The 25,525-nt window shown below is 38.9% G+C and overlaps 1 protein-coding gene across 1 annotated transcript in view; it reads right to left on the minus strand.

Moving 5' to 3' along the window:
- Positions 1-3,397: 3,397 nt before the first annotated feature.
- The window catches only part of prelp (proline/arginine-rich end leucine-rich repeat protein), a 29,405-nt gene continuing 7,277 nt past the window's right edge, over positions 3,398-25,525 (minus strand). The window contains exons 2-3 of the mRNA XM_060845404.1: positions 12,326-13,368; positions 3,398-10,745 (exon numbers count right to left, since the gene is read on the minus strand). Coding sequence (XP_060701387.1) covers positions 10,570-10,745; positions 12,326-13,349 — 1,200 coding nt within the window. The 5' untranslated portion in view covers positions 13,350-13,368 and the 3' untranslated portion in view covers positions 3,398-10,569. The remainder of the gene's footprint in view (positions 10,746-12,325; positions 13,369-25,525) is intronic.

Below are 25,525 nucleotides of genomic sequence, written 5' to 3' on the forward strand. Positions count from 1 at the left end.
TGTAAACCTTCAAGTTCCTGTTGGGGGAGTAATGTGCGAAAAGGCAAAGCTGAGATCTTGTGAGCATGGAAGGAGGCTCAAAGTGAGTCAGTGCTAAGAAAGAAAACCAGGAGCTCTGAGATGCACCCAGTTCTGATTGGTGAGATGGGTGTCTATTCATGTGTGCAAAGTGGCCTGGCTAACTCATTGAAACGAAAACAGTCAGTGAGCTCTAGAGCTCAGTATTGTAGTGTCGAAATGTATAGTTTAAGTGACTCAGAGATGTGCCATGATAATGTGGTGAAGCTAATGCTTAGCTGATGTCCAAGTTCATGGACGAAGGATGCGGACAACATTTGGAGTGTGCCCTGTGGTGTTGTGGAATGCTAGCCAAGATAGATACCCAGGAAAAAAATGCAGATGACTTGCAGCTGCCGGATACCTATCAGATATTTATGTCAACAATTCTATCCATCTGATTCCTCTCTGCTGCCTAGGAAAATGTTTTCAGGATGGCAGTCGGTGACTTGAGGAGTTCTGCAGGGACCAGTGTTGGGACCACAACTATTCAAATTATTGATTAACGATCTGAATGAAGGAATGGAGGGTATTGTTGTTAAGTTTGCAGATGGAAAAAAGGAAGGTGGTAGGACAAAGAGTATTGAGGAGGAGAATAGGTGCAGAAGGACTTGGACAGACTAGGAGAGCGGGCAAAGAAGTGTCAGATAGAATACAATATGTGTAAGTGTGATGTTTTGCTAAGAAGGATAGAGGTGTGGATTATTTTCTAAGTGGACTAAGGCTTTGAAAATCTGAATCGCAAAGGGACTTGGGAATCTTGGTTCAGGATTCTCTTAAATTTAACATGCAGGTTCAGTTGGCATTTAGGAAGGCAAATGCAATGTTGGCATTCATTTCAAGAGGGCTAGAAAACAAGAGTAGCGATGGACTGCTGAGGCTGTGTAAGACTCTGGCCGGATGGTATTTGGGATATTGTGAACAGTTTTGGACCTTACATCTAAGGGAGGATTTATTGGCATTAGAGGGGGTCCAGAGGAGGTTTACAAGAATGACCCTGGATTGAAAAGCTTGTCATAACAGGATCAGTTGTCGACTCTGTGCCTGTGCTTGATGGAGTTTAGAAAGATGAGAGGGAGAACTCATTGAAACTTAGAATATTGGGAGACCTGGATAGAATGAACGTGATGATGTTTCCACTGGTAGGAGAGACTAGGAGCCAAGGGCACAGACTAAGGGTGAAGGCATGACCCTTTAGAACTGAAATGAGAATGAATTTCTTCAGCCAAAGGGTAGTTAATCCATGGAACTCATTGCCACAGAGGGCTGTGGAGGCCACGTCATTGATTATATTTAAATTAGCGAGAGATAGGGTTCTAAATTAAAGGGATCAAGGATTACAGGGAGAAGGCAGGAGATTGAGATTGAAAAACATATCAGCTATGATTGAATGGTGGATCAGATTTGATGGACTGAATGGTCTAATTCTGCTCCAGTATGTTATGGTCTTAAGGCCTAAAATAGCAACTCAAACATAATAGAGGCAAGATTAGTTAGTAATGAGATGTTTATTTATGTAACTATGTCCCATGCCTCTCAGTAGCAAGATTATCACCGAGCCGTTAGAGCCCAGAGTGGGGCTGTAGCAGTGGAGAGGGAAAAGTTAGACACTCTCTTTGTTATCTTTTCTAAATTTGATTCTAAGTTAATGTGAATGGCACCAATGCACAGTGACTTTTTAAATTAGACTTACAGTGTGGAAACAGGCCCTTCGGCCCAACAAGTCCACACCGACCCGCCGAAGCGAAACCCACCCATACCCCTACATTACCCCTTACCTAACACTACGGGCAACTTAGCATGGCCAATTCACCTGACCCGCACATCTTTGGACTGTGGGAGGAAACCGGAGCACCCGGAGGAAACCCACGCAGACACGGGGAGAACGTGCAAACTCCACACAGTCAGTCGCCTGAGTCGGGAATTGAACCCGGGTCTTCAGGCGCTGTGAGGCAGCAGTGCTAACCACTGTGCCACCGTGCCGCCCAAATATTTAGATTAGATTACTTACAGTGTGGAAACAGGCCCTTCGGCCCAACAAGTCCACACCGACCCGCCGAAGCGCAACCCACCCATACCCCTACATTTACCCTTTACTTAACACTACAGGCAATTTAGCATGGCCAATTCACCTGACTGTGGGAGGAAACCGGAGCACCCAGCGGACACCCACGCAGACACGGGGAGAACGTGCAAACTCCACACAGTCAGTCGCTTGAGTCGGGAATTGAACCCGGGTCTCAGGCGCTGTGAGGCAACAGTGCTAACCGCTGTGCCACCGTGCCGCCTCATTGTATTTTATATTGAATACATGAGACAATAAATGATACAAGTCAATTCAATTCATCATTATGTGCAAGGTCATATTTTCCTTTCACAATGTTGAGAGTTTAATTTTTCCAATCTCAATGTATTTTCCCAATTGAACTTCCTTTGGTCACATCCTCCCTGTGTATCATAACATTGGTCCTTGTGGTTGATTGCATTATGCAATAATTACAACTTGTTTAAGACAACAAAATCTTCTTGTCAGAATACCGAGTGACTTTGCTTTAGTACTCTATACCAGGCAGGCCCTTAATAGCTCAACCTGAAAGGAGGATGGTGGCAATAAATCTACTTGTTGCATCTTTCACCAAGATGCCAGTGGTGAGCATCCATTAGACAACAAAATGTGTTGTAATGCTGAGTCTGCAGTCTGGAAATTCTTAGCCCTTGTGGTGCCGTGGTAGTACATCTGCCTCTAGATAGAAGGCTTGGGGTCAAGCCATGGCATAACATCTCTGAGCTGGTTGTTTAGAAAATATCTGCATTCTTGAAATGCAGTAAGTGTTCATTTGTAATCCTCACGTGTTTTTGCATGAAGTAAGAGATATCAAAATTTGTGGGTTGTTGGCTAATTAGTGCTTTGCATCTGATTTAGTTCATTGCAGCACATTCCTGATTGTGAAAGACCTCACATTCTTTAATTTTCACTTCCAATAGAAATTGTAACAGTCTGAAAGTGAATAGTTCCCACTGAGTGGGGAGTAGACAAAACATTCCCATGTCTTTCAGGATTCCACTCTTGGTTAAAGAGGAGGAATTTTTCTGAGGAGGATAAATCTGACCCAATTCATGGTCAACCGTAGAATTTTAAGGCTAATTTTCTTCATCTACATTTCCCAGCAGGCCAACCAAAACATCTTAATTCAGATGCAATGGAAAATAAATAATTTTAATTAATGCTCTGAATGATCACACCAACACTTCTTTGATGAACAAGTAACAGTTATATTTGAAGCTTTTAATCTCAGGACATTGAGATGTATTTCAAATGACTATCAAAAAATGTTTCAAGTATTGAAATAATATTTATTTATTGCTGTTTAAGATAACAAACTTACAGTTAGTGAACCAACAGTTACCCTAGCCTTTTTATTGATCTTCCACATCTGGAATTTAATTCTTAACATAAATATATACATTATCTGTTAATAATTTCAGAAGCTTTAATAAAAAGCATTGCCATTTATAGTTCCTTCTGGATTAAAGATTTCAGAAAATTTATGGTTATATTTGTGTACTGTGTCTCATGTTACAATTGATAGGTACCTTAATTACTGTTTGGACTACCAAATGGAGTCTTACTTTTAAAGGAAGGAAAAACATACGTTGAACTAAATATGCCCTATATTATACACTCAGGTTATTCTGAGGGATAACACAGCCAAATAATATATGTAACATGTGTTCACTGTTATCTGTCCAAAGACAAACATTGATTAGGGACAAAAAAAAACTGCAGATGTTGGATTCCAAGTAGACGAACAGAAGACTGGAAGAACACAGCAAGCCAGGCAGCATCAGGAAGTGAAGCCTCCACCTCCTGATGCTGCCTGGCTTGTTGTGTTGTTCCGCCCTCCAGCCCATCTATGAAAGATAAACAAAGGAGTAGAATTAGGCCATTTGGGCCCTCCATAGGATCATGGTTGATCTGCTTGTGTTTTGAATTCCACATTACCACATACCCCTGATAACCTTTGATTTCACTGCCCATCAAGAATCTATCTGCCCTAAAAATATGAATTTATCTCACATCCACAGCCCTCTGAGGCATAGGGTTCCAAAGTTGCACAACCCTGAGGGAGATAAAAGAAACTCATCCCTATCGTAAAAAAGGAGATCCCTAATTTTTAATCAGTGCACCCTAATAATGTGGTTTCACCAGTATAACTGAAACATATCACCTTTTTTCTCTTATATTCAATACCCCTCCCAATAAAGACCAACATTCATTTAGCTTTCTTAATTACTTGCTATATTTCCTTGAAAAGGTTTAGTTATGTATGCATTAGGAATTCTTCAACCATTTCCCATTTGAGTAATACTCTGCATTTTCTATTCAACTAACTGGTCTACAATTCCCTCTTTCAGCTTCAATTCCTTCTTGAATAGAAACTTATCTTTGCTACTTTCCAGTTCAAATTGACCTTTCCAAAACTTGGCAAATTTTGGAAAATTAACACCAACTCATCCATTACCCCATGAGACACCACTTTTAAAACTCTAGGATGAAGTCCATCTGGACCCATCAATTTGAGAGCACAAAGATGTCGCAGTTTGCTCAGCACCATTTCTCCAGTGATTGTAATTTCATCAAGTTCTTTTTCTTCTGTCTTTGGATTTACAGGTATTACTGTCAATTTTTATGCAACATCAATAGTGAACTAGACTTAGTAAAGTCCAAATGCTGTTAACTCCTCATTGTTACTCTCTAACAGACCAATGCTAATTTACTTTTGTCATTTTCAAATACCTGTAGCAACACTTGCTATCTGTTTTTATTTTTCTTCGCTTGATTAATCTTTTAGTCATTCTTTGACAATCTTCACATAATGTACGATTATCAAACCTCCCAGTCATCTTTGTGCAGTAATATACTTTTACTTTAAAGTTTGATTCATGTCTTAATTTCTTTAATTATCTAAGAATGATGGGTACTTCATGCAGAAATTTTCTTACAGTGGGAATATTCTTATTCTTTGAATATTATGAAAAGTAACCATAAATGTCCACCATTGCTTCTCAATTGATCTATCTTTTACTCTAGTATCACAATTCACTCTAGTTATCTCAGATTTCATGCCAATATAGATGGTCTTACTTAAGTGTAAAATACCAGTTTTACTGCCATCTTCTATCTTTCAAAGTGAGTGAAAAAAATCACTCATTTTACAGTCACTGGTACTAGAAAGTGCATTTACTCTGAGGTCATTAATTAATTCAGTCACTTTATGCAATACCAAGTCCAGTATAATCTGCTGTCTGGTTGATTCCAGAATGTGCTGCTCCTGGAAAATAACTTAAAAGCAATCTATAAACTCTCAGTTAGACTACTTTTGTCAAACTGATTTTTATAGTTTACATGTAAAGTAATTCATCCATGATTATTCTTGGATCTTTATCCCCGACTCAGGCGACTGACTGTGTGGAGTTTGCACGTTCTCCCCGTGTCTGCGTGGGTTTCCTCCGGGTGCTCCGGTTTCCTCCCACAGTCCAAAGATGTGCGGGTCAGGTGAATTGGCCATGCTAAATTGCCTGTAGCGTTAGGTAGGGGTAAATGTAGGGTATGGGTGGGTTGCGCTTCGGCGGGTCGGTGTGGACTTGTTGGGCCGAAGGGCCTGTTTCCACACTGTAAGTAATCTAATCTAATCTTTATTTTATATACCCAATTTTTCTTCTTTTATATTTCTTCCTGCTTTGTGGTTACTCTTAAGGGGTCTGTAAACCACTCCCACCAGTGATTTCTTTCCCCAGTTGTTCCTCATTATCAAAGAGATTCTACATCCTGATCTCCTGAACCAAGGTCATCTCCAGTCATTGTATAAATGTCATCCTTGATTAGCAATGCTACCCCTCCACCTTTACCTAGTCTCCTATACTGCTTGAACTTCTTCTTGAACAGAATGTTCAATATTCAAGATGCAATCCTTGTCATCATGTCTTTTTAATGGCTGCCAGGCCATATTCATTTATTTTGCCATATACTATCAATTTGTTTGCTTAGTTATAAATGCTATACACCTTCAGATATAGAAACATTAGACTGTCTTCTTATAGTCTTTGTAATCTTCAGTCTTGACTTTTGGTGTACTCTTAGATTTAATCTCCTTCCTGCCATTCTCTGACTCTCTTTTCCCATATTATATTAAATGTGGCGAGATCTACAAACAACAGAGAAATAATCAGTTAAGTTTATTTTGGTGGTATTGATTGAGAAATTTTGGGAGAACTTCAGTACTCTTTTTTTCTAAGTAGTGCGGTAAGATCTTTTGCATGGAACTAATTTTGTGTCCTCTACCAGGCTCTTGGAAGGCAAAATGGATGGACTTGCAGTTTTTGTAAACCTAGCAAGTCTTAATTTTCCCCTGAAATGTAATGTTTATGAAGAAGAATTTTGTATAATAATAATCCAGTCGCTTTATGAAAAGCAACTGGTAATAGGTAGAATCTTTCCTGCAGACACAGAATGCTTTACAAACCAGGAAGCATTCCTCATTAAATATTCATGTTGGATTCTTTGTGACTTATGATTTGGATTCTGATTGATAGATTTTGTATGATATGTCCTCTTCAGGTCACTTGATCCCATGTCTAAGATCTTGTTGTTAATTTGTGTATAACTATTTGTAACCGTCAATTAAAATATAATCATTATATATTTTAACAATATACTTTGTACTGGCTTTAGGATTTCATCTCGGCCTTAGGGTTAAAATCTAACTGTTGCAGTAAAGTCTCTTTATCACAGAGAGTTCATTTCTGAGATGCCCTCTTCCAATGATTCTATCCCGTATGTTTAAATAACTCCAATAATTTGTCTCTCTTTGATCTCTTGTCAAAACCAACCACAAAAAAAGTTTAAAGAACATTTACTGCATAAAAAAACTCCCAATGTCCTTTTTGCTGAAGAACTGTAAATCAATTTATTTATTTTGTGCGAAATGTGAAGTAAGCAATGCTGACAATATTTGCTTTTGTGCAAGAAATGCATTAAACTGCACTGCAGTAAATTACAGATCTGTGCAAGTAAACAAATAAAACAAAGCAAATGAAAACAATTTGCATATCAAATTCTGAGGAAGGTGCTTAAAGCTGCAATTTGTTATAGTAAAATATGTTGGCTATAAATAATGTTAAAAATTTTGCTTAATAAAATATGCATGCTAGGAATGATTTTTTTAAAAAGCTATTATCTAATTATTATCTGACAGATACATTTTAAAACAAACAAGCTTTTAAAAGATGATAATAGCGGTAATCTAATCATTGTATAAAGCAAAGCTTTGAAAATGGATATATGTGAACAGAAGACCTGATAGGAATTTAATGATATTTTGCCCCAGCACTCACTTGCTTTGAAAACATTTTTGCTTTTTAGGATTAATATTCTATATATTTATTAATTGATTTAAAGGCAAGATAGAAATGTGCGCTGTCATTAAAATAAAACCTTATCTGCTATAAAATATTGCAGCTTTAAAGACCTTTGTAATATATTAACCTGGGATGAATGGATTTCCATGTGAATTCCTTAGAGGTAACATCACCGAACTGCTCACCATCAACTTTCTTTGGGTCATGATTGATCAGGAATCAGACTTGACATGCCCATAATGCCATGGATATAAGAACATGTCAGAAGCTGCGTAGTTTGCAACAAATGGTCCATCTCTTAATTCCCTACAGCTTCTACACAAGGCAGACTCAGGATAGATAGAGTAGAATTCTCCTCACCTGTCTTAATGAGTGCAGAAATAGCACCAATACCCAAGAAGTCCAATACCATCCAGAACAACATCATCCACTTCAAGCTCATTTCCACCCTTGGCATTTTTTTCTTTATTCTTTCATTGAATGTGGGAGTCACTGGTGAAGCCATCATTTATTACCTGTCCCTATCTGCCCTTGAACTGAGTGGCTTGCCAGGCCATTTCAGAAATCAGTTAAGTGTTAACAACTTCCTATGCACCTGGAGTCACATGTAAGCCAGACCAGATAAGGATAGTGGGTTTCCTTCATTAGTTAGGGGAAATCTAGAGTAATAAGTGTGGAGGAATGGGTCTGGATGGGTTACTCTTTGGAGGGTCAGTATGGATCTGTAGGGCAAAATGGCCTGTTTCCATACTGTAGAGGTTTTGTTTCTAACTGTAGGGATTCTAATTCTAAATAGCATAAGTGAACCAGATTGTTTTTAATGACAATATTTCCAACACATCATTAGAGATTTATATTCCAGATTTATTGATTGAATCAACATTTCATCATATATTCATGGCACCACCCCAAACATTCTTCAAAGGCACTATTGAAGTAACTTATTGAGGCTGCTTTGGAAGTATTTTCCAAATGCATAACATTGTCAGCTAGAAGGACAATACACTGCTCTGTCAGGAGCACAGCAGCTTCTCAGTTTCATTTCAAATCAGATGCAACCTCGATATGGATGCAAATTGCCGATCCTTCATCGGCATTGAAGTTATATCTTGGAACTCCTTGTCTAAAAGCATTTTGGATGTCCCTCCATGTAATAGGCAGCTAAGATTCAATAAGACAGCACAACACAACCTTCTCCAGGGTAACCATCTTAGGCAATAAATAATGACCTTGCTCCCAACATTGATCTCCCAAGAACAATTGTTTTTTTAACAAATTGAATCAAAGCAGAGCTATAGTGGAAGTAGAATTCAGAAATTTTGGCTGTGAATGCAAAATCTAAGCCAACTGACTTCAAATGTAATTTACTGATGGCATATATTGCTATTGATGGAAGGCATACATTTTCTAATTTCAAGAAAATATGTTTGCAAGCTGAAACAAACATAAATTCTATGTTTTAGACACAGTGCTCATATCTCAATATTTCCTGAAGCACATGTTGGATCCCTATACACTCTCATGAAATCTTTTTTAGTTTAGAATAAAAGCAGGAATGTTCAGTCTCCGATATGAATACATGAAAAGATAGATCCAAATAAGGATCTGTTTTCCTTTCCCTCTTTTGGTACTTTAACTGCAAAATTTTCAGATTCAGGACAAGTAATGAAAAATGTATAAGGCACAAACTAAGAGGGAAGTGAAACAACCTCACTAATAGCCAGGTGATATACTCTACAGAGTCTCAGGCCTTACATTGTATTTGTGATGACTGTGTTAGTGCTGGGGAACATTGCTCACAGTAATGCTTATGGCATTACTAATTTTCCTCAAGAGGCTGACAGAAGAGGCCACATGAGGACAGACAGACTTTAAATAAATTGGAGCAATCGAGCAGAATGCAAAATAGATCCAATTTAACATGTTTGAATTACTACAAACACTAATTTTCACCTTCCTCTCTGGATTTCATACTAATGAATTTTGGAAGTGATAATTATGTCTGCTATTATCTTGTCCATTAGTTCTACATCAATGGCACCAGCTGCTGAAAAGGGACAAAATGACTATTTAATCATTTCAAAGTCAGCACAAATTCAACAGCATGTAGTCTGATTGCCATTAACTGTGCATGAAATGATAAGACAGTGTGTAGGACAAAACTACCCTGTGTAAACAATTAACAATGACAAAAAAGTCTACAGGAGAGCAAAAGAATTACCAGAAGCAATTGTTAATGATGCATTTTGTTGCTGCCTTTGCTTTATTTCCTTGCATTAATACATAATTGGTGATAGATTTACAAAAGGGATAGATGACATTGGCATTGAACAGGTCTTATTTGGTTCAATTCACATGGAAGCCCATGGATCCCCTAATGTCTTAAATTGAGAAGGATATATAGGCAACGAATTAGAGAGAGAAAGGGAATAAATCTTAAGCTTTCCAGCAGATATTACCAAACCATACTACAGTAATTTCACATAACAAGTGGCATATTAGCTTTCATTAGATTAGAGAAAAAGGTGATTCTGCATTCTTCTGATCTGCACCACAGCAAGGGCAAATATCAATGTCATTATTTGCTCATCGTCTTAATACTGCAAATGGAGTATTTGAGAATCAGAGAGGCAATCACAAAGTGTGTTCTGTAGGTGCAAGGCTTACTACAGTTTCAACGTTTATTTCTTCCTAAATATCACTTAACTTTTTAAAACCTGTTTTTTGTCCCTTGTTTCTTCCAGGATAGGTTGATGTGCATGGAGTCTAAACCATATTTATATGCGACTGACTGAACATATCAGCTGGTCTTGTCTTTCCTCTTCATATGATACTTCTCCTATGAAGCAAATTTTTGCACACAATACTGAGGGTTTAATGCTGATGTAGTGGCCCCATTTGTTAGATTAATTTTGTGTCCAAATTGAAACAATAATAATCTGAAAAGGAAGAAACTGTTTCTGCAGTATTTTGTGTCTTGCCATTTAACACAATCATAGCAATAATCTGACAGAAAGAGAGTTGGACTAATAGTCCCATGAGAAAATTGGCTCTGTTTCAAAAGTGGAAAGAGAACTTGCAGGGATCTAGCTTTCAAACCACTATTGCCTGCAGGAGTCTGAAACACATCCTTATTTCCACTGGTATCGGGGGCGCCAGCGCATTCCCATCCAATCTTAGATATCGGAGGCGTGGTATCAGCTCCAGATCGTGGGCATGTAAAGCAATATTATCGATGGGACATGGGCAGATTTCAGTTCCATTGATTTCTGTGAGGAAGAGAAAAGTAACTTTAAATTGGTAGTTGTTTAGGAAACAAAACTTCCTGCACCAACCTTTTCCACAATTCCTATGTCCACTTTGACAGTGGCAAATGTTTATGGAAATGAATCACACTGTCATCACATCTGTTCAGCAGTAGTGGGTTATGTACCTCCCAGCTCCTTACCCTGGGCTGCAGTGAAATGTTGCAGCTAACTGTACTTTGCTGTTTCCAAAATTATTTTAAACTTTGTGAAATGACCATACAAAAATAAAGGAGAATTTAGGGCTTTCATATGCTGACTGAATCTCCTCTGACCCTTCATATTTGAAAACTAAACTTGGCATTCAATCATTGTGCAAAATGATTACAAGGTTGGGCATTTCCAAAGGCCACATTTACAAAATACGGTTGTAACCTGGGAGAATAGTGACATCATGTATTGGGATGGCACCATCACATGCAGAATGACATTATTACTTTTTTGGATGATATCATCACCTGTGAAGGAATGGGCATGGTGAAGGAATGGGCAAAAGATATGTATATCAATTTGACTTCTGCATGCCAATCTCTTTGAGATTGCTGTAGATGGGGAAAGGTCACTATTGGCATCACAGGCAGGTACCTATGGAATAGTGGGAGTGTCCGTATCTCTAAAACAGAAGTTGCAGCTTTGAGTCACTCCTGCTTTGTAGGTATTTCTAAACAGGTTGAGTTTTGTCTGATCTCTGTATAAACAAGGGTATGCTTTCTTTCACAGGGCACTTGTGGCGCAGTAGTTGTTCCCTACCTCTGAACTAGGAGGCCTCAGTTTAAGATCAACCTGCTTCAGAGGTGGGTAACAATACCTCTGAGCAGGTTGATTAGGAAAATATTTACAAATGCACAAATTATCAGGCAGTAAAAGTGTGATGTTGGACAGTGGCTAGATTGCCAAAGAAACGGAGTTGTCCAGTATAAAACTGCATGGAAGGCCACTGTAACAATATAGGAGATTTACATATTAATTATTTTTCATTGAATAGATAGGTTAAAATAATTCAGATCCGTGTTTTCAGATATAAATAGATGTTTTGTGCAGGTTTCTGACTTCTTAAACAATATTTGAGGCCATCAATGAAGAAGAGTTTTAGCTTTAAGGTAAGTACAAGATTTGAGTGACCTATTAGCAGGATATTGTTATTTTTGATGTCACAAATCAACTCTGTAGGCACAAATGATGTCAAAATTCATGATGCTTGTTTAATAATGAATCAATATCATCTATTAACTAAAGTACACAATATTACTGATTTTCTTCCATCTAGCTAATTACTGATAATTCCCATTACCTTGCATTAAATTAATTGCTTTACAAGTGTAAATCAAATAGCGACTTAGTGCTAAAACATCTCTGCTGATCCAATAATTTGAATGAAATGTTAAGAGGGAGTATCTTTGATGATCTAAATAATTAAAAGTTCATCAATAGTTCAACAGATATCTCAAAGTAAATTACTTATAAGTCTGAATAGTTTATCATATTCTATTGAAGTAGAACATTGAAATTGGAACCTGTCAAATAAAATACAAAAAAAAACTTACTATCAATATGGTTGTGGCTGAGATGCAGGTGTTCCAGCTTTGTGCTAAAGGTTGGTATCGAATTGAGATTGTTGTTGGACAGGTGGAGATCGAGGAGAGTTGATAGATTAAAAAGACCATTGGGAATACCTTGGTCTGTCAACTGGTTAAAATTCAGCCTTAAGAAAGCCAAATGATGTAAATTCTTGAAATAGTTGTCAGGTATTTCCTTGATTTGATTTTTATCCAAGAAGAGTTGGAATATATCCTGAGGTAGAGTTGGAGGCATCTTCTTCAAGGAATTGTGAGCCAGGTTGAGCTGCATTAGGCTTTTGAGACCTTTGAATGTATTCTTGTTGAACACACCGTCAGATAGCTTGTTGTGGTGGAGGTCAAGTAAAGTGAGATTCTCCAACTTGCTAAAGGTACCCGGTGGGATTTTGGAGATTTGATTCCTTGAGAGTCGAAGTTGTTCTAGACTAGATGGAAGATTTGGGGGAACTCCATTTAACTTATTTCTATCCATGTACAAGAAAAGAAGTTTGTTCAGAATGTTGAAAACTTGTTTATCAAGTTTTTGGTTCGAAATCCTGTTGTTGTCCAAATTGATCCATTTGAGTTCCGTTGCATTCCTGAAAGCCCGCTCTGGAAGAGCATCAATGAAATTATTTTGGAGATAAAGATAATGGATCCTGGGTGGAATGATGGGGACTATTCTCAGATTGCGACTGTCACAGTAGAGTGCATTGGGATAGTCAGGGGGACAGTTACACTCTCTGGGGCAGTCTGGGAACACAGACACTGGACCTGGGGGGAGAGGTGGTGGAAGCGTTGTGGCATGAAATGGCTCTGTAGGCTCAATGGCAATTGCTTTTCCAGGCTTTGGAGTTTTGGGGAGCTTGGGAAGCTTGGGAGGCTTGGGAGGCTTGGGAGGCTTGGGAGGCTTTGGACGTTTGGAAGGTTTGACTTTAGGTTGACGATCCTGGCAATGGACCACTGTAGTCAGAATAAGACAAATAGAAAGTATGTATCCAAAATGGGTCATGATCCAGATGAACGTTTACCTGAGAAAATACAATTTCCAAAGTTTTTAGAAGAATATCCAATGCAATGAATAAATAAATGAAAAGCAGTGACTGAAACAAAAGTTTAACAGTGCCTCATAAAACAAACCTGTACACAACAGGGGAATAAGTTTAGGAAAGGGTTCAGATCATACTTTTGCCTTTGAGCTTGAAGGTTGTGGGTTCACGTCTCACTCTAGAACCTGATGACCATGGATGGACTGAGCATAGTGCAAGCTATGAGGTTGTTAGTCAGCCGATAAACCCTTCTATATGGTTCTCCAAAGGAGAAGCAAGTATAAGATACGATAAACAAGCTTATGAAATTTTTCTTCCATAAAATCATGGATGCGCAGCCTAATCTGTTCTGGTAGATCCAGTATTATTTTAATGTTAGTATTAACTCATTACTTTTAATGAAAAAGTTAAACAACACAGAAAAATCATCACACATGTCTTTTTATAGGAGTAGCTGGTCTCACGTTGGCTGGTGATAGTAAGACATCAAAGTAGGTATTCTACAATGTAAGATTTTCTTCACCTTTTGTAGAACACAATTCTTGTAACTGTCTTGCGCTTTGGTAAGATACAACCTGAAGTATTGTGTGTAGCTGGTCTCCTTACCAAAAGAAGGATAATCTTGCTAAAGAAAGAGTGCAATGTAGGTTCAACAGACAGATTCCTGGGATGGCAGGATTGTCCTATGAGAAGTGATTGGGGAGACTGGGCCTGTATTCTCAGGAGTTTAGAAGAATGAGAGGCAATCTTGTGAAAACACACAAATTTTTGACAAGGCTCAACTATATAGATGTGAGAAGGCTGTTTCCCTTGACTGGGGATTTTGGAAACAAGGGTCAGAGTATTGCAATAAGGGATAGACCATTTAGGCTTGAGATGAGGGAGAATTACTTCACTAAGAGAGAGGTAGTATCTCGGAATTCTCTGTACCAGAGAGCTGTGGAGGCTCAGTTGTTCAACATGTTAAAGCCAGAGATTGATACATTTATTAGAATCATAGAATCCCTATAGTCTGAAAGGAGGCCATTCAGCCCATTGAGGGTGCACCAACCCTCCAAAGAGCATCCCACCAGACCCTCACTGTATCTTGTAAGCCCACATTTACCTTGACTAATCCATTTAGCCTAACACATCCGTGAACACAATGGACAATTCCAATGTGGCCAATCCTCCTAATCTGCACATCTTCGGACTGTGGGAGGAAACCAGAGCACCCAGAGAAACCCATGCTGGCATGGGGATAATGTACAAACTCCACATCACCCGAGGCTGGAATTGAATTCAGGTGCCTGGTGCAATGAAGCAGCAATGCTCACCACTGAGCCACCATGCCACCCAAATTTCTAGATCCTAAAGATATCTAGGGATAGGGAAATAGTGTGGGAAAATAGCATATCAATCAGCCATGATCTTGTTGAATTGTTGAAACAGGATAATTGGACTGAATAGTTTTACTTTTGCTTCTGCTTCCTGTGTTCCGAAGAGCCAGTTGCTCCTTGTTCAGTGTTCAGTGAAGATTTGGAGGTCCTGATCGTCTAGATTTGAAATGTTAGCTTGCTTTCTCTTCATGGATGCTACCTGACCGGCAGTGATCTCCAGCATTTTTTGATTTCAGTTTTAGGTCCTATTGCACTGCCTCAAAACATTTCCATTCAAAATAGAGCACTGCTCATCTAATCTATAGCCTATCTGTAGTGTCACAGGAGGGGATCCTTTTCAAGCTGAAAAGGTATTCCGTACTATTATCAATCAAAAATTAAGAATTTTTAAAATGAAACTTTCACTCTGGGATTTTAACAGGGGCTTTTGTTTTCACTGGGATTAACATTCTTGTTAAAATGGTGGATAGAAGAGCCAAAGCAAACATATGGTGCAGCCATACAAAAACATTATGTGAAATAACTCTACAGAGGGCGGTATCCTGAAACCGAGTCCCCTTTTATTTACACATGGAGAATCCTTGGCACTAATCCAGCTCCCACAGAGCCAGCTCTTAGTGTGAACAGGATGTCTGACACTCATGTTCTTTTCGGTCAGCCAGGACTCCTTGATTGGACCAGATTAACAGTGCCAATTAGGAACTCATATTCTATGAGGTCTACCTAACTGACCTCATTATAATCACTATATCTCTCCCTGTCTGAGTTCAACGATGTAGGCCGATTAAAAAATTTTTTTTTTGTGTAGCTCCTCCTGGGGTGTCTTAGCACCAGGTCAAGTTCCTCTGACTATGCCTCTGATGCGGATGGAGTGTAATGCACAGGAGCTCACCTCTTGTGCCTGGAGTGTCTCAGAAAAAATTCATTCTCTTCTCCAGGTGACAATGGCAACAAGGCAGCAGCACCTACCATGTCCATCTCAGATTCCAATGTACCTTCAATGCTTGACAGAGATGGAGAACCCACTGGCTCCAGACCAGTAGAAAGGCTGTCAAGTATTCGGGCATGTTTTGCTTCCATGCCATTTGCAAGTCCTGGCTTTCATATGATCTATGTGTATGTTTTCGGACTGTCACACCTACCCAAACTTTATTCATCACTGGACCTGACCTCACTCCGGCCATGCCTCTTACCCATGCAGGGCCATTCCCTTGGTTCCTACACCAAATCTCATCCCCTCAAGTATACTATCAGTCTCATTTAGCGGAATCTTGCGTCCACCATTGGTGTTTTTGATTTCATTTCACCCTTTCCCCTGGTCCAGGATGATGAGATTTAACTTGGTGTGGAGTCTTTTCCCTGGCTCTGCTGGAGCTATCCCTGTAGTTGCATAAGTGATGGTCCTGTAATCAAGTAAGGACTGGGACAGTTTGATATCTAGTGAAGCAGTAGGCAGTTGCTTTAAGCCTGCATTCAAAGTTTGGACTGCTCTTTCTGCCAGACCATTGTACAATGGCTGGTTTGGAGCTATCGTTATGTGTCGAATACCATTCAATTTTAGGAACACTCCGATTTCCTGCTGATAAATCATGGCCATTATATAAAAAAAATGAACAAAGAAAATTTTCAGCCCAGAAACAGACCCTTTGGCTCTCCAAGCCAGTGCCAATCTGTGACCAACTCTTCTGGAAGTCTGTGTGTTTCAAAAGATGTGTGTTTTTTTTTCTATCATCGTCTCTGTGTTTAATGAATGAACTTTATGCACATCCAGTCACTTAGAGTGGGTGTCCTCAGTGACTAGGAGCATTGACTGCATGAAAAGACCTACATAGTCAATGTGTAACTGAGTCCAGGATTTACCCACCATTCCGATGAATGTGGGGGAGCTGCCAATGGTAATTTTTATCCTTGTTGGCACTATTGGCACTAGCCCATCAATGCAGCTATGTCTACATCCTATACTGACCACCAAATATAACTTCTTGCCAGTATCTTCATTTTGAAAACCCCTGGATGACTCTAGTGGAGTCAGCCAGTATGTGGTGGGAAACTTCACTCAGGACAATCATATGCCATTCTCTACTGTGAGCTGGTGTCTCTGGGTCCATAGTGGTTTCAGTTCTGGTTGTGACAACACGTTGGTTTCCCATATCACCATGAACTGTTTTAGTTTTGCTAGAAATGGACCTTTCTGCATCCAAGGTCTGATACTTCCAGTCACAGCTGATAATATGTCGAGATAATTTAAAACCTTTATGGACTCTTCCAGTGGTGGTACTATCAGTAGTGCATCTGCCAGCGGGAGGCAGCTCAATGCATCCATATTTGCTACGCGGCCTTCCGGATGGCGTTCCAGCTTGCAATTATATACAGTTAGAAGTAGAAGTGAAGCTATGGGTGGTCGCTGCCTTGTCCTCTTTTAAAAGACTTAGCCGGGGATTGTGGTCCATTATTATTCAGAATTTATGTCTGTTAAGGTATAGGTGGAACTTGTTGAAAGAAAATATGACCACCAAGCCTTCTTTCTCTATCTGCGCATACTTTCCCTCTGCATTAGCCAAAGTCCTGGATACGTATGCTATTGGCCATTCCTCTTCATTGTGTCACATGTGAGCCAATGCTTCCCCAATGCCTTACAAGGAGGCATCTCATGTCAACATCAGACCTCGTTTAGAATTATACTGTGCCAACAGCTTGGAGGCTGATAGCTGTTTCTCCACTTCCTGGGAAGCTATGGCTTAGCAATGTGACCAATTCCAAGGCTAACTTTTTTTTTAAAAGAGTCAATGCAAAAGTGCCAGGATGGAGGCTGGGTTATGTACACACTTTCTGGAATAATTCACCAGCCCAAGGAAAGACCTAAGCTCTGGTACAGACGTGGGAACCGGGGCAAATATGACTGCCCTCACTTTTTCTTCCACCGGGTATAATCCTACTCTTATTGCCAGTGAAATAATTCCATAGAGACCAGTATCCCATCACCAAGTTGTCCATTATTTATACATGGACAGTCCTTGACACTGATCCAGCTCCCTCACCTCCAGCTGTCAGACTGTCAGGATGTCTGATACATGTCTTTCTCTCTGTTAACAGCCCCAATCAGGCAACACATATTCTGTGAGGTCAACCTGGATGACATTGTTACAATCACTAACAGTAAAGCTTGGATATGATAATGCATGATGTAAACAGTTGCACAAAATGCAAAAATTAAGATCAGACTCATTGAAAAAGACTTTAGCATAAACATCTCTCACACATAAAACATATGTAACAGAAATTGCTCCTTTTCAAAATCCAAATTACTGCGCACAGTTCAACACTTGTGGCATAATGACAGACTACTAAAAAATATATTATTTTCCAAGTGATCTCACTCTTTTACTAAGTTGGACTGATTGATTCCTCATGGCTACTCTGAAAAGCTCAGTGAGTTCACACTGAAGGATTCTATTTAGAATTGAAACAGTTTTGGTCAAAGAAAGAAACCAAGAGCATATGGTACATCACTTAGAATCTTTCAAAGCTGCTGAAGTAGTTGTATGCACAGAATAAAAATGGGAATTATATTACCATAGTGCACTCTCTGTCATCCCTTTGGCAGTGCATTGCTGGCATCGTTTGCTTTTTACTCTTAATGGAGATGAGGTAACCAAAGTTAGAACAGCATTATTAAATAATATCTACCAAATATTGTAGATGCTGGAAATCTGAAACAAAAAAAAACTGAAAATACTGACAACACAACATGGCTGCAAGCTACATTGGGTGGTGCCTCTACCCATTATATAAACAGGGGAGTCAAACCGTCTGGTAATCTCTCAGTAGTGGGTTATGAAGTAAACATTGGACATGTTAATAAGAGAACTAATAGGAGCTGAAACAGAACTCCTATGTTTATTCTTTTATTGTAATGATATTGGCAGCAGTATAGGCCAGGCAGCAGAATAGTTACTCCAAGAGTTAAAAATCACACAACACCAGGTTATAGTCCAACAGGTTTATTTGGAAATCTGAAACTTCCAGCTCAGCACTGACCCCATGGCCTGTCCTACCTGCCTATCTTTCTTTCCACCTATCCATTCTATCCTCCTCTCTGATCTATCACCTTCTTCCCACCCCCATCCACCTATTGTACTCTTTGCTACTTTCTCCCCACCCCCACCGTCCTCTCATTTATCTCTCTACCCTTCAGGCACTCTGCCTGTATTCCTGATGAAGGGCTTTTGCCCGAAACGTCAATTTTACTGTTCCTCGGATGCTGCTTGAACTGCTGTGCTTTTCCAGCACCACTAATCCAGAATCTGATTTCCAGCATCTGCAGTCATTGTTTGTACCTAGGTTTATTTGGAAGCGCTAGCTTCCAAGAGTGTGTCAACAGCATAGACAAGACTGCCTGGCTCAAGAATACGTTTTTTGTTGCATTTTGAATCAATCTTTATAATTGAGTGTTAGGTTAAATAGAGAAAAATGGGCTGCCTAAGGCGTACTGAGCTGTAACCATTTTTGTCATCATTGGAAAATCTCTTAACATGTTCTACTGATGAAGTAATGACGACATTTGCCTTGCAATCAATGACATTAACAGATTATCTGGTTATTTATTTCCTTACTGTTGATGGGGTTGGCTGTGCATGAATTGGCTGCTGCTTTTGTCACAACCAAACATTGCTTCATTGATTATAAAGTGCTTTGAGACATCCAGAAACTATCAAAGGCTCTATAAAAATGCAAATCTTTCTTATTCGTGTAATACATTGTTCCAATTATATTTTGTACTTATGCAGTAAATCTTTCAATTATGTTAGACATTTCTACTAACCTCTTATCTGGAAAAAGAAACACAAATAAGTGTGAAGCTGAAAGTTAGATTTTCAACCTGTTGCGTTCTGTTTTTTGTTCTGGATTTGTTGGATTGAATATAATGATCCTCCAAAATGGCACTGTGGAATTATTACAACATTACTCTCCTGCAAGAACATGGAGGCAGTAGCGCCTTTGTTCATAGCATTCCCATCATTTGTGGGTTGCTTATGCTGGAGTTTCTCTTAATGGAATTTTTCTTCAGCTGAATGAATGGGCTTGCATGAAATTAGCAACATTCATGCTGCTGTGGTTTATGAGTATCTAACATGTAAATGCTATTAAAATATATTGAATGCTATTTAAAAATTAAAGTTAGAAATTTAGTTTTAAAGATTACGGTGGAAAAAACATGCCATGCATAAAATAATGTAATGCTTTAATGATTGATTTGATTTATTGACATGTGTACCTAAGTACAGTGAAACATTTTGATTGTGAGCAGTACAGGCAGATCATAGTAAGCAAGAACACATAGATCATAGAGTGAAAAGCTTGGACAGAGTAAAACATATAGGTTATAGAGCACAAGATGTATGTAAGGCATGATCAGCATTACCAAGATTAACATTATTTAAAGTTAGACAGTCCATTCATCAGTCTCATAACAGCAGGGAAGAAGCTGTCCCTGAACCTGTTGGTATTCGTGTTCAAGCTTTTACATCTTCTGCTTGATGGAAGAGATTGTAGGAGAATACAACTGGGTGGGAGGGGTTTTTGATGATTTTGGCTTTAGTTGCTGAAACTACATTGCTTTGTGAACAGTGGGGCAAAGCACTTTGAATGAAAAATCAATTAACTATTGACATTAGCAAGCTTTGATAAGATTTGTAGCTCAGGTTGAGGTCCTGGATGTACATTTGCTCGCTGAGCTGGAAGGTTCATTATAGGATCTTTCGTCACCAGTATAGGTAACATCATCAGTGAGCCTCCAGTGAAGCACTAGTGTTATGACCCAATTTCTATTTATGTGTTTGTTTCCTAGGGTTGCTGACGTCATTTCCTGTGGGGATGTAATTTTCATTCTTTGTCTCTGGGAAAAAAGAACAGGAAATGACATCAACACAAGAAATGACATCACATACCCAAGGAAACCTAAACATGTAAATAAAACGTGAGACATAACACAAGTGCTTCACTGGAGGCTCAGTGATGATATTACCTAGTATGGTGACAAAACATCTGAAAATGAACCTTCTAGCTCAGCGAGCAACTTACATCCAGTTATTTACACATCCATGTACTTCAGTATTTTAAGCCAGGTGATCATAATTACAGTACAAACCATCTTTAAATATATTACATCTTTTGAACATTTACATATCAACATTTAGAGATATTCCTTAATAATTAGAAATACTTCAACACTCAATTTAATAGAATTACAGAATGACACAGCAAAGAAAGAGACCATTCAACATAACATGCCCATGTTGGCTTTTTGAAGGATTTTTTGGCCTATCCCCACTAACTTGCAAAATGTATCCCCTTTTGTCTAATGTGTTTTGGATTAAAATGATTTAGAAGGTTTAAATTTTATTTAACATAATATTATTTTTATCTTAAGGCACAACTGAATCTAAAGGCATGGGGTAGGAGTGACAGCAAAGTTAATTTCAGCAATCAGAACAATGGAGGACATCGACAAACACTGTGACAAATAAATTTGTCGCGGAGAATCAAGTTTGCCATTCCCTGCCCTCCTCCTTATTGGCTATACCTATGTTTGTATTTGTTATATAATTTCCAGATTTCCTATTCCAATTTGACATCAAACAAGTGAATTAGATTGTCAACCAAAATTGCTGAGTCCATTTTTAAAGGGTCTGAAATGATCAGTTCCACATTCTATAACGACCACTTGAAAACTTATCAAATTATAATTTTGTTTCCTGTATCCACCATGCAGCCCTGTTGTTCTGGAGTCACTAGTTTCAAGTTCAATAAATGTATCTGCTGTATATTCACAGCAGCTGTTGGTCAGATCCATTCTGCCATCTCTGTTAGTAGTTTTTGCCCTTAGTACTATGCGATACATTTTGGGACAAGTTACTACCTGTGTCTGGTAAGTTGGGGGGAGGTATCTTCCAAAGGTTGAATGCAGTGGCTAGTCAAGCAACATAGAATTAGGAAAGCAAAGGGAATGTGAATGAGAGTCTACAGTCTCTTGTCTTTGAGATCAGTACTGCAACCTCCATCCTGCCAGCTGGTGTGGTTTGGCATCCAGTGATGATCCCAAGCTTTTGGATGAAAAGCTCACCATCAGCATCAACGTTCGCCACAGTGGCACGACAGCTCCATAGAGCTATTGACCTCTGATTGGTCAGCAGCCCTCAGAAGCTTGAACCACTATCTCCTTCATCCTTGGAAAGATTCACCATTCTTCAGTGGTACTTAATTCAGGCAGCCTTCCATATTAAAGGATCCTTGCTGGCTCTGTATTTAATGGCTTAGACCTCTGTCATCGATCATTAATATTGTCTTGTCACACAGCCTGAAGGTGGCAGTACATGAATGGCTGTCATTTGTATTCAGTACAGGATACCACGAAGAGAGTTCGTGAGATGGAAACAACATGCATAAATGTCAGCTGAAAACTTCAGGTCTGCTTTTAATTGACTATTGTGTGCCTCCCAAGGGCTAACTGCAATAATTAACTGAAAGGATGTTACATAAACAGAAAGCTAGTGTCTAAATAACACATTTTATAACTTGGGGCATTGAAAGTCTTTGCCTCAATGAAATATTATTGTTTTAATGTATAACCAATCCTATAATACAGTATGACAGTGCGAGTTTCTACATAGCAATGTTTCACAAACCACTTGCAAGACAATGACTGAATAATCTCTTTTAGTGATGTTGGGTTGGAAGAAAAGAATATTGGCCATGCTCTTTTTTACATTCTACTGTGGGATCGATTACATCCACCCGAACGAAAACAAAACTTACCATCTATTTAAAGAAGTCAAGTAATCCTGCTCCATTGCCAAGTTTACTATGTGCCAAAGGAAATGAAGATATGGAGATGGCTTGCCATTTGCAAGTGTCAAGTTCTTATATCAAGTCATGACTTATTTTATGTGATAAAAAAATCGCAGCTGTAAAGTCATCCCACCAGAGTCTACTTACCGATCCATGCCAAATCATTAGACAATGATTTCAGTTCTCTTGCTTTATGACCAGATCTGAAACACGACTTGAAACTGTTGGCAGTGCTGAGGATTTGATGATAACAGAGTGGAGTTGTTGGGTCTGGAGCCGACCAGTACAATATATTTACACTGGGATACTTCCAAATCTTAAACTAAGACATGCTGAGTCATTTTGGATGGCAAGGGTATTGAAAATAGAAATGCTAGTGAACACAGTAACCTTTCCTATTTACTCTTTGAGTTCGATTGATTAAAATTTGGTTTTGTTGGTCATTTCTAGAACTGAAACTCTTTCAAATTACCCTGCAACATAAAAGGTGTATTTGAACATAATCGGCTTTATTTCATTGTATATTTTCAATTAATAGAACAATTTTCCAATATTCAGAAGAAAAATTAATGACTTGTGACTTATAGAAAGCAAGAACAGTCAGATTAAAGAGGAAAATAAAATTAATGCTATAGCCATTATGTTACTTGAGTAATGTGAAGTTGGTTAGCTCAGGTGGCTGGCTGGCTGCTTTACAATGCCTACAGCACTGATTTAAATCCTGTACAGGCTGAGGTAAACAGGAAAAGTCCCACCTTCACAACCTCACCCCGTGTTTTAGGCATGTTAGGTTAGGTGAGATTAGGTTAGATTAGATTAGATTAGATTAGATTAGATTACTTAGTGTGGAAACAGGCCCTTTGGCCCAACAAGTCCACACCGACCCGCCTCAGGTTAAGCCACTCCCAGTCATCCTTCTATCTAATGAGAGAGCAGCCCTCTGGGACTATGATGACTTTTCCAGTGTAGTAATCCAACTCAAACATCACTGTAGCTCCTGGAGGCTTTAAATTAGGAGAAGTAATGTTATGTCAAATAATAAAAAAAAGGTTAGTATCAGTCATCTACAGGGATTCTGTAAAAGCTAATGTCCTTTAGGAAAGGAAATCTGTCATCCTGAGCCATTCTAGACTACTGTTGCAACTGTCCTTGAATATGATTCCCAAGTCATTTAGTTATTATAGCTACTAGTCACCTTCCTAATGCCACCCATAACCAGTAAGTTAAAAAGAAAGAAATAAAAGAAAAACATGATTTGGCTTTGATCAGAATGTGGACTGTTGATTATTTGGACTGCTATAAAAAATATAGACTGCATCATGAGGAGAGTTTTTTTATTTTGCAATGTAAATGTAAGAATTTCTTCAGCTCAGCTTTTCTGGAAGAAGAGAATCTGAACAATTTGATGTGATGCAGAAATGATCATGGTGACATGGTGGCTCAGTGGTTAGTACTGTTGCCTCACAGCACCAGGGACCTGAGTTTGATTCCTGCCTCGTTTGACTGTCCGTGTGGAGTTTGCACACTCTCCCTGTGACTGCATGGGTTTCCTCCAGGCGCTCCGGTTTCCTCCCACAATCCAAAGATGCGCAGGCCAGGTGAATTGGCCATGCTGTATTGCCCATAGTGTTAGGTTCATTAGTCAGAGTGAAATGGGTCTGGGTGGGTTACTCTTCGGAGGGTTGGTGTGGACTTGTTGGGCTGAAGGGCCTGTTTCCACACTGTAGGGAATCTAATCTAATTTAAAAGTCATGGCATAAAGGCACTGGAGCAAACTCATTAACTAGGCTTTTAGGCACACACACTGAAGCTAAAAGATTAGAAGCAGTGTCCTACATTTATAAATAATTGAATAAATGAAGGGATTAAAGGTGCAGTCATGCACATAACACAGTCTGATTAGGAAATACGTATGCATTATCCAGCAATTTGCTGAAGTTCATTGTCAAAAACATTTTAGAGCATGACATAAAATCTTTCAGTTTTATGGGTGAAATTTTGTTCCAGGATGAAAATGCACTTTGGTTCCATATTCTGGATAATATTATATTGTATTTCAATGCCAATACATTTCAAAATGTATCATTTTACTTGATGCTACTTTGAAAATAAAATCTCGTAGATTTTAAAAGGAATTTTATTGAAATTAAAAATGTAAATGTTTTAAGCATGGGATGGCTGTGCGATATGTTTCACATTCTAATTTACAAGTCAATAGTAACTTGCTCAGAATTTCTTAGTGACAGATTTGTGAAATTAAGAATATGTATGCACTTTTGAGAAGATGGATTTTATGTTTATTCATAGGATGAGGGCATTGCTAATAAGTCCGATATTTATAATCCATTCCTAATTGCCTTTGAGAAGGTGATGATGAGGTGCTTTGTTGAAATACTGCAGTCCATGTGATGCAGGGACGACCATGGCGCAATTAAAGGTTTTGACCCAACGACAGCAGAGGAAGAACAAAATGGCTACAGGTCAAGGTGGTATGTGACTTGGATGGGAGGTTGCAGGTGGCAATGCTGTCTTGTGTCTGTTTCCAATGTTCTTCTCAGTATTAGAGGTGTCAAGTTCAGTAGGTGCTGTTGAAGGAGCTTTGGTGAGTTACTGGAGTGCATCTTGTTATGGTATATGTTGCTACCACTCTTTGTCAGTGCTGGAGGGAATGAACGTCTAAGGTGGCTGATGGGGTGCCAATCAAGCAGGCTGTTTTGTCTTGGATGGTGCACTGTTGGAGCTGCACGCCTCTGTGCAAGTGGAAAATTTAAATTCATTATGTGTGATGGATGGGCTTTGGGAATCAGAAGGTGGGTTATTCACTGCAGAATATCTCATCTCTGACCTGCTCATGTAGTACTGATAATTATATGGCTAGTCTAGTTCAGCTTCTGGTCAATGGGACATAGGTA

This window comes from Hemiscyllium ocellatum, chromosome 26 (genome assembly GCF_020745735.1).
Source record: "Hemiscyllium ocellatum isolate sHemOce1 chromosome 26, sHemOce1.pat.X.cur, whole genome shotgun sequence".
Taxonomy (NCBI): domain Eukaryota; kingdom Metazoa; phylum Chordata; class Chondrichthyes; order Orectolobiformes; family Hemiscylliidae; genus Hemiscyllium; species Hemiscyllium ocellatum.